This window comes from Mytilus trossulus, chromosome 4 (assembly GCF_036588685.1).
Source record: "Mytilus trossulus isolate FHL-02 chromosome 4, PNRI_Mtr1.1.1.hap1, whole genome shotgun sequence".
NCBI lineage: Eukaryota > Metazoa > Mollusca > Bivalvia > Mytilida > Mytilidae > Mytilus > Mytilus trossulus.
Window position 1 is genome coordinate 75182550 of NC_086376.1, and position 10672 is coordinate 75193221.

Consider the following 10672-nt stretch of genomic DNA (forward strand, 5'->3'; position numbering starts at 1 on the left):
TGCAAGTTTGAGGTTAAGCTAGCTACGAAACCAGAATTATCACACCAAGCCAGGAATATGACGGTTGTTTTCCAGTCGTTCTGTTAATTTTTGTGTTCAAGCATTTTGTTTTGCCAGTTGTTTATGGACTTTCCCGTATTTTTGAATTTTCCCCGGAGTTCGGTTTCATGTTATCTTCTGTTTTCTCTATACCTAGTTATGACAACAAAGAGCTTTTGAAGTGCATTGAAGACCGTATAATTACCTATACTAGTTAATTGATCGATTAAAACAATGGTGTCAATCATACCCTCCATTCTTAAACTTTCTGTTGATGAAGTTAAAACTAATACCTGTGTAAAGCAGCCTATGAAAATGTACCGGACGTCATTCTTTATATGCTTTTTATTAAACATTGAATTTCAGTACTTCTCCAACATTATACATTTTTTTTTATTTGACCGTTGTTGATGAGAATGAAAAATTAGTGTTTTGTTTATTGTTTCATTTTACTTTCTATTTCAGATGTAGCCATGTCAAACGACGACTCGAAAGAATTATCAAAAGTTGTAAGCAAAGCATTGTGCATTGATGGCATGAATGGCATTAGTGAGAAGTTAACACGCCTTTCGAAGTCGTCGACACAAGTCATTGAGTTTATAAACAAACACAAGATTGATACAATATATGGTGGTAGTCAAGCAGAAGGCACTGAAACGAAAGAGAGTGACTTTGATCAAATGACAGTAGTACCTGATATAACTGTTTGTATGTCAAAAGAAAATGCAGCACTTGTTCATGGCCATGTTTTCGAATTGAATGCCAATGTTAGCCAACCTGGATATTGCAGACTTAAAGTAAACCACTTGGGGAATGAAGAATGCGATTTTTTACAAGCGTGTCAAGGCAGTATCCAAAATTTACTTGAGGAACAAAACGATGGTATATTTCTTTCCAGCGACAAGTTTGTAAAATTTTTTGTCAACTTACCGAAACGTCTTGGTTTTTGTGTGCCTCCGAATGTACGACATGGCCCATGCACAATGTGCGAGGTACATTCTTCGTTAGGAAGATATATAGGAAAGCTTAAAGAGGAGAAGGACCATGCTTATAGCCTCCAATGTGAAGAGTGGCCTCATGAGGCCAAAGAGTGGTTCAGAAGAAAACGCCTTCATGATTGGCCGAAAACTGAAATAATAGATACAATTAAAATGCAAAGTTGTCACGCGGTTCCCGTGGGAGATAGAATTTCTTCTAATTTTTCTAGAGAGTGGCGAATATCTTTTCTACTGCAAGAAAGAGAATTGGTGTGGAGCTTCAACGACACACAACTCCATTGTTATATTTTAATGAAAAAAATATTGAAAAAATACATTGAGCCGACTATCTCTGATGAGCTGAGTTCTTATCAACTAAAAACTAACTTGTTTTGGCTATTAGAAGAACAAGGCACATCTATATGGCAACAAGAAAATCTTTTGCAGTGTATGACTATCTGCTTTGAAAGACTTTTAGGGTGCATAGAGAATGAGGCGTTAGAACATTATTTTCATAGAAAAAGAAACTTGTTTGCAAACAAATTAAAAAATGAAAAAGACAAAATATTTGCTCTAGATAAAATAAGAGAAATAATGAACAATATAGAAACCAGTGTCCTTGAATGTTTGCATGATATAAAAGATCTTGCAGAAACATGGGAAACCAGTGGAAAAGATACAACAGTTTTTTTGCAACAATGTAAACTTCTCCCTCGTCTGAATGAATTGTATTTTGCAGTTGAAGAAATGTATCAAGATATTCATTCGCACGTGTTTGAATTCAATATATGTTTAAGTAGTTTCCAATACGACGAAAAAGAAATAGCAGGACTGATAGTCAAGGATTTCTTTACATTGGATGACAAACTGTCATTTCAAGGAATTACATCAGAGGAGAAGATGTTCATACCGGCATGGTATTTTTATAGTATCAGAGTTGGAATGCTTTATTATAGATATGTCAAAAGTCCAATAAATTACGATAGATATCGGGAGTGTATCGATGACAGTTTTTTCACGGTAGAGGCAGCTATTCATAGTATTGGACGTGGATGTCCCATTGATCATATGTCCGGAATGCTTTATATTGCCTCGGTTCACCTAAACGAAGGTCGTGTTGCCATTGCAAACAAAATGGTTCTGGAAATCCTGAAAGTCGACAACGTCTTAATGTATGTTGGACGTTGTTCTGAGAAAAGATGTATACAGCTAACAATAGAAGGAATTCCGGAACAACGACAAAATCTAAAAAAACATATGAAAAAAGAGATGCCCCATACTTTTGATGTTGTATTTTCTCCAAATGATATACACTGTGTTCCAACACCTGTTGGATACGAATGCTATGTTACACAATTGAACCGAGACAAAAAATATAAGGATTCCATTTTATTTCATCCATGCGTTTACGCACAATTTTTACTTTGTTTTGGATACTATAAAATTGGAAAGCGAAAGGAATTAGAAAATGCATTAGACCAATTACATTCAACTATTGAAAGCATTAAGGGCGGATATCAAAGGTATCGTGCTCTTAATCTTCTTGGGAACTGTTATTATTTGAATGGAAAATATCAACAGGCTTTTAGTTGCTTTCAGGAGTCAATTTCTTTAGCGGACAATAGAGTACAAAATGCAGCAACTTACCACATATGTATAATGCTTATGCATATACTGGACATCTTTGAACAAATCAGTCGTGAGATTAAACTTTATTGAGATGAATAATGACTCGTCTGGTTTAGGTTGTTACTGATTGAGACAAAAACCTTACTCTGACTTAGAATTAGAAACCTTGGAGTAAAGACGAAATAAAGCATATTAGCTTTTTCTGTTTCATAATGTATTAATGGGATGACACCTGCATACTTATACAAATACAAGTTTATTCAGTCTTATATTCCCCTAAATATATACCTTATAATTTGAGAAGTGAAAACCACTTTTAGCAACAATGTCGACCTAGCTCTTACTATTATATCTATTATATTTACACCACATTCTCGACAGTGCTAAAATATACCTTCCATATCTATTCATAGAGAAACAGACAGGAAGTGGCAGCACATTAGAACTTAAACATATATGAAGCTCAATACCAATTATAAAATAATTCCTTCGCATAGAAATCATGAAAAAAAAGACAAAAAATATTTCCAGTTTATAGAGTGGTTAAATTTCATTTGCAAAGTGAAGTAGCCAAATCACAGAAATAAAAAATGCATACACGGTACAACTCAAAATACGTAAGCTACAAACTAAATATAAATAGAATCAAATTCAAAACAGTGTGGTCCTGGCCATTGATTGATGACTTAAATTATCCCTTTGACTGGGACAGATTAGGTGAACGTTTGTCTGTAACGAAACCACTGCTCACTACTTACTTATTATAGAATTTAAACTGTGGGGTCACCAAAGGTTCTTAACGCCTTTAATAATAAAATAATTCGAAAAATTATTCAGGAATAACCTTTATGTTTTGATTTATATTATTAATATAAATCAACACATCGTATTATTCCGGATTCGTTTTTCGAATTGCTTTATTTAGGTGTTGAGAACCTTTGGTGACCCCACAGATTCAGTGTCTTTTAACAAGTACATAGTGAGCAGTGATTGTTACCGACAAACGTTCACCTAATCTGTCCCAGTCAATGGGATAATTTAGGTCGTCAATAAATGGCCAGGACCACACTGTTTTGAATATGATGGTGGCCATCTTGAATGATGGATCGGCTACAAAGTAACAGCACTTGGTCAGCATCTCGTAAGGAACATTTGTGCTATGTTTGGTTTTTATTCCATTTAGTGGTTCTCTAAGAGAAGACATTTGTATGTATTTCCTGTAGGGTTCTATGTTAAACTAAGACACCCGCTGGCAGCAGTCTTGGATGATGGATCGGCTACAAAGTAAAAATTTGGTCAGCTCCTCATAAGGAACATTCATGCCATGGTTGGTTCCATTCCATTCAGTGGTTCTCTAGAAGAAGGTCAAAATGTAAAAAGTTAACGACGACAACGACGGACGACGGACGTCAAGTGATGAGAAAAGCTCACTTGGCCTTTTGGGACAGGTGAGCTAAAATGGGTCACATTGTCTTTCGAGGACATTACTCAAATTGGGTAAAAAAAAATCTTGAAAATTTTAATGGTTGATAGAACTTGACATGCTTATCAAATTTTGCTCAAACTACATTAATTATTAAAAAAAACTGCAGAAACTAGATATCATTGAGATGGAAGCCATCTCTGTGGGCCCCGCTGTCAATAACGTGGGGTAATAGTGATAGTACTATTTCATAGTATAATAGTGATATGACTGCATGATGTGAACTAATTGTTGACTACTCTAAGGAGTCTCATGTGTGATTTCAATCTAAGATTTTAAGTTAAAACTGATAAATATTCTCATCTTACTTTCATAGTATAATAGTGATATGACTGCATGATGTGAACTAATTGTTGACTACTCTAAGGTGACTTCTGGATGTATGGATTGATGTTTGAACAATATGTTTAAAGGTGCTGCCCAATTGATATTTGTCACATATTTTTAGAATTATGCCTTCAATATATTATGACCCACCAAGTATAAAGTATGAAATATTAACAGTTCTCGAGAGGTAGAGCGGACACAATTTGTTAAGAACAACAAACGGATGGACAGACTGACAGACTGACCTTAGACCTAGGATGCATACATTATGACACATTCTCTGGTGTTGGTTTATATATATGTTAAGTTGAAAATGTTTGTCAGGTATAAAGTATGAAATAATAATAGCTGTCCTCTCAAAATATAGTGTGGATCAAATTTGTTAGCGATGGACAGACCAACAGACAGACAGACAGACCTTTGACCTAGGAAGTGGTACATACATCATGACACACACTCTGGTGTTGGTTAAAATGGATGTCAAGTATAATATTTGAAATCATAATGGTTCTCAAGATATAGAGCGGACACAATCTTCACCACAGGACACAGGATTGTCAACTGAAACCAAAGTTTTTTTGACGTTGACCTTTGACCTAGGAAGTTGTACATACATCATGACACGCCCTCTGGTGGTTGTTGAAATGGATGTCAAGTATAAACTTTAAAATCATAACGGTTATCTAGATATGGAGCGGACACGATCTTCACCACAGGACAGGGGGTTGTCAACTAAAACCAAATTTTTTGACCTTGACCTTTGACCTAGAAAGTTGTACATACAACATGACACACCCTCTGGTGTTGGTTGATAATCATGTTAAGTATTAAGTATGAAATCATAATGGTTCTCTAGATATGGAGCGGACACGAAAGTGTTACGGACAGACGGACGGACGGACAGACGGACAGACGGACGGACGGACAGACTGATCACTATAGGGCGACCCGCCTTTGTCGGCGGGGCCCTAATTACATTTACACCTAATAATGTCAACTTTCTTGCACCAGCTGTCAAGCTTTTAAGGATACAATTTCAAATCTGAACTTCCTAAGCAACATTCAGATTGACATTGCTTACATTTCTACCAGAAAAAAATAAGGCAATTGAGATATTGTAATCATGTAGTGTCTATCATTGTCAGTTTAGTATTGCTAGTTGTCATAAACTTAAAAAAATAATGTTATTGACTACTTTTACCATAAAGGAGAAGGCCCAGTAGGACTCCTTTATGGCCTTAAATATAGCCTTTTTACAAAGTTGATAAAATGTTAACTTTTAATTATTTATTGAAAAGTAGCATGCTTTTGTTATACATAAATATGGACTGTTTTTGATAATACAATCGGAACATGCATCAGATACTAGCATCATTATGACATGCAAAAATACTAATATCATTACAATTTAAAAATTTGGCTCATTTTAAGACGGTTTTCTCTAAAGGTAGTGGCCGCACTTGTGTTAATTCTTAATATTTAAATTTATGTATTATTTATTGATAATACATAGTACATATACATTTTGAGAGTGAACGCCAATGTGGCCACTTCCATTTTAGACAAAAATCATTAGAAAAGTGATATATTTGATAGATTTTTCATATTTATGCTTGGATTTGAACTTTTTGATTATCAAGCCAGTCAAAATCTATTACAATAACTAATTATATCGAATGAAGTAGATATTAATTAAGTGTTTAAAAAATGACATTTTTTTTTAAACAGAACTAACTACTTCGAATTTTTCATCTGAAATTAGACCTTCTCCTTCATTAAAGAATTAAATGCTTCTTTTTGTAACTTCATTGGGTTGTAAAACTAGAGGCTCCAAAGAGCCTGTGTCGCTCACCTTGGTCTATGTGAATATTAAACAAAGGAAGCAGATGGATTCATGACAAAATTGTGTTTTGGTGATGGTGATGTGTTTGTAAATCTTACTTTACTAGTCTTGCTGCTTACATTTATCTCTATCTATAATGAACTTGGCCCAGTAGTTTCAGTGGAAAATGTTAATAAAAATTTACAAATTTTATGAAAATTGTTAAAAATTGACTATAAAGGACAATAACTCCTTAGGGGGTCAATTGACAATTTCCGTCGTGTTGACTTATTTGTAAATCTTACTTTGCTGAACATAATTGCTGTTTACAGTTTATCTCTATCTATAATAAAATTTAAGATAATAACCAAAAACAGCAAAATTTCCTTAAAATTACCGATTCAGGGGCAGCAACCCAACAATGGGTTGACCGATTCATCTGAAAATTATAGGGCAGATAGATCTTGATCTGATTAATAATTTAACCCCGTGTTGGATTTGCTCTAAATGCTTTGGTTTTTGAGTTATAAGCCAAAAACTGCATTTTACCCCTATGTTCTATTTTTAGCTGTGGCGGCCATCTTGATTTGATAGTCGGGTCACCGGACACATTTTTAAAACAAGATACCCCAAAGATGATGATTGCCAAGTCTGGATTAATTTGGCCCAGTAGTTTCAGAGGAGAAGATTTTTGTAAAAGATAACTAAGATTTACGAAAAATGGTTAAAAATTGACTATAAAGGGCAATAACTCCTAAACAGGTCAACTGACCATTTCGGTCATGTTGACTTATTTGTAAATCCTACTTTACTAAACATTATTGCTGTTTACAGTTTATCTCTATCTATAATAATATTCAAGATAATAACCAAAAACTGCAAAATTTCCACAAAATTACCAATTCAGGGGCAGCAACCCAACAACGGGTTGACCGATTCATCTGAAAATTTCAGGGCAGATAGATCTTGACCTGATAAACATTTTTACCCCATGTCAGATTTCCTCTAAATGCTTTGGTTTTTGAGTTATAAGCCAAAAACTGCAGTTTACCCCTATGTTCTATTTTTTGCCGTGGCGGCCATCTTGGTTGGATGACTGGGTCACGCCACACATTTTTTAAACTATATACCCCAATGATGATTGTGGCCAAGTTTGGTTCAATTTGGCCCAGTAGTTTCAGAGGAGAAGATTTTTGTAAAAGATAACTAAGATTTACGAAAAATGGTTAAAAATTGACTATAAAGGGCAATAACTCCTAAACGGGTCAACTGACCATTTCGGTCATGTTGACTTATTTGTAAATCCTACTTTACTAAACATTATTGCTGTTTACAGTTTATCTCTATCTATAATAATATTCAAGATAACAACCAAAAACTGCAAAATTTCCACAAAATTACCAATTCAGGGGCAGCAACCCAACAACGGGTTGACCGATTCATCTGAAAATTTCAGGGCAGATAGATCTTGACCTGATAAACATTTTTACCCCATGTCAGATTTCCTCTAAATGCTTTGGTTTTTGAGTTATAAGCCAAAAACTGCAGTTTACCCCTATGTTCTATTTTTAGCCGTGGTGGCCATCTTGGTTGGTTGACCGGGTCACGCCACACATTTTTTAAACTAGATACCCCAATGATGATTGTGGCCAAGTTTGGTTCAATTTGGCCCAGTAGTTTCAGAAGAGAAGATTTTTGTAAAAGATAACTAAGATTTACGAAAAATGGTTAAAAATTGACTATAAAGGGCAATAACTCCTAAACGGGTCAACTGACCATTTCGGTCATGTTGACTTATTTGTAAATCCTACTTTACTAAACATTATTGCTGTTTACAGTTTATCTCTATCTATAATAATATTCAAGATAACAACCAAAAACTGCATAATTTCCACAAAATTACCAATTCAGGGGCAGCAACCCAACAACGGGTTGACCGATTCATCTGAAAATTTCAGGGCAGATAGATCTTGACCTGATAAACATTTTTACCCCATGTCAGATTTCCTCTAAATGCTTTGGTTTTTGAGTTATTAGCCAAAAACTGCAGTTTACCCCTATGTTCTATTTTTAGCCGTGGCGGCCATCTTGGTTGGTTGACCGGGTCACGCCACACATTTTTTAAACTAGATACCCCAATGATGATTGTGGCCAAGTTTGGTTCAATTTGGCCCAGTAGTTTCAGAGGAGAAGATTTTTGTAAAAGTTAACGACGACGGACGACGACGGACGACGACGGACGACGGACGACGACGACGACGACAGACGCCGGACGCCAAGTGATGAGAAAAGCTCACTTGGCCCTTCGGGCCAGGTGAGCTAAAAAAGTACATTTTGTATGAAGCTCACAGTCAACACTTTTAGGAATTTTATTAATTTGTTTATTTAATTCAACTGTGCACTTTATTGTGGGACCTCATATTTTCATGAATGATAAGTTTTGTTGTGTAATGATTCTGGGAACAGTATATCTATATATGTATATGTTCCTGCATAGCTCTACTGTTCTAAAAATGTATTTTTACTTCATAGCTATCAGTTCTTTCGAGTTGCAGTTACCAAGAAACAATTTTGAAGAAGCTGGAGTTAAATTTAAATCAATTTTTACTACACAATAATTATCCACAGCGTTGTCAGTTTATTTTCGATTTATGAGTTTGACTGTCTCTCTGGTATCTTTCATCTCTCTATTTTTAACTTAAAATTAAAAATATGTTTTCAAATTTTTCCTTTTCCAATTCATTAAAATATGCCAAATATTAATTAGATTGTGATTTTTAAACTATTTGCTTTTTAAACTTTTGAATATAAGAAATTAAAAATAGCATGAATTTGTACAGAAACAAAGTTCCAAGCAGCTTTACGCACCAACATCAATTCCCCGCCCTTAATAACTGTAAAAATATCAAATGTTTTTCATTTCAGAATTACATATGTACTTTGAATAGTAAATACCATACCATGAATACCAAATAACCAAAGAAACATCCACAGAACAACTGAAACAAACAGAAGATATAACCAACCCTGCTACTTAGACACCAATAAGCAACTATGTTAGTGAAGTCTAGCAGCGCTCCAAGAATTATGTATTTCTGAAATGATCATTTGATATTTGCTTAGTCTACATCAAATCACTAAAAATAAAGGATGTTTTGCTTTGAAACTTTGCATGCACCAGACAGCAAGTTTAAATTATTTAAAAGTACTTTGTCATTCTACTGACAACGGCAATGTATTGAAAATGGATAAATCTAAGGAAAATTATTTCTAATAAAACATAATTCAAAATTTTTTAATTAAAATTACATCTTTTTTTTTTTAATGTAGAACAAAAAAAAATGCATTTACTTTTGAAAACCCACAAAAAAGGCACTGACAAACCAATTAGACATTGTTAAAAAACCCTGTCCATCCTTGGATCAAATGACAATCTGTAACAGTAGTTGAGTAAAAACAGAGAAATTTTTCATAACCTGATTAACCTCATCTGAAGTTATTTCAACTATCATCATCTCTGCTTTTACAATTTTTAATATCAAATTAACACCCTAAATTTAAAGTAGGTGTCATACCCTGGGTTAATCTCCAACTTTTATATTTTGCTTCTTATGTTGTTGCACATTAATAGATGCATAATTTTACTGTTGAAAACACAAATCTTTTACTGCATTCAAGAAGAAAATGTAGACATTTTTAGAGTATATTAAAATGAACTCTTTTAGTAGGCGTTATGGTTATCATGGAACAAATGATCATTTTTTGACTACTGTTTTAACAAATAACATGAAAACTTTCAAAATTAAAAAAATTGCTCATCATAATCCTATAGAAATATAAGAAGTTTTAATGGTGAATATTTATAACAAATATATGTGAAGACTTTTTCATATAAAAATAACTAATTGAGGAATTAATTTATTTTTTACGTGGGGTGTACTAGATGACACAAAGTACATCTGTGTGATGGAAATTTTGCCTGCAGATTAAGGTAACCACATAGAAGTAAAAGTAGCAGTAATTGTGTGCATTTTCAAATCATCAAAAGCTGAGATATTTAAAAAATTACTGCATTCAAATTTTGTTCTATCTATTAGGAGTAAAAACATGAAATTCAAATAATCTGAACCCAGTCATATTTTTTCAATTGATAAATACTTCACATAAATATCTAAATTTTTAGTCTAGGGGTTGGAATCACTTCTTTTATTCGGATTCCTCTGGGTTTTTCAATATCTGAATGTTTCATGGTGTTACTGGGTTTGGAACCCCCTTTTCAAAATTGCAGTAGGCACACACTGTACTGACTCAACTTCCCTAATGTAGAATAATATACACATATGACTTCTCTGAGCATGGTCCCCTATAAGTTAAATTCTTTCAAATTTGTATTTT

General features: G+C 34.0%; 1 protein-coding gene across 1 annotated transcript; it reads left to right on the forward strand.

Moving 5' to 3' along the window:
• The first annotated feature begins 512 nt into the window (after window positions 1-512).
• Window positions 513-2735, forward strand: LOC134716811 (uncharacterized). The gene has a single exon (XM_063579820.1). The coding sequence runs from the start codon at window positions 513-515 to the stop codon at window positions 2733-2735; it is 2223 nt and encodes a 740-aa protein (XP_063435890.1).
• The last annotated feature ends 7937 nt before the right edge of the window (window positions 2736-10672 follow it).

Bases quoted from the DNA above. Each gene is read 5' to 3' on its own strand.
- LOC134716811 (XM_063579820.1), top strand. From the start codon at position 513: ATGTCAAACGACGACTCGAAAGAATTATCAAAAGTTGTAAGCAAAGCA.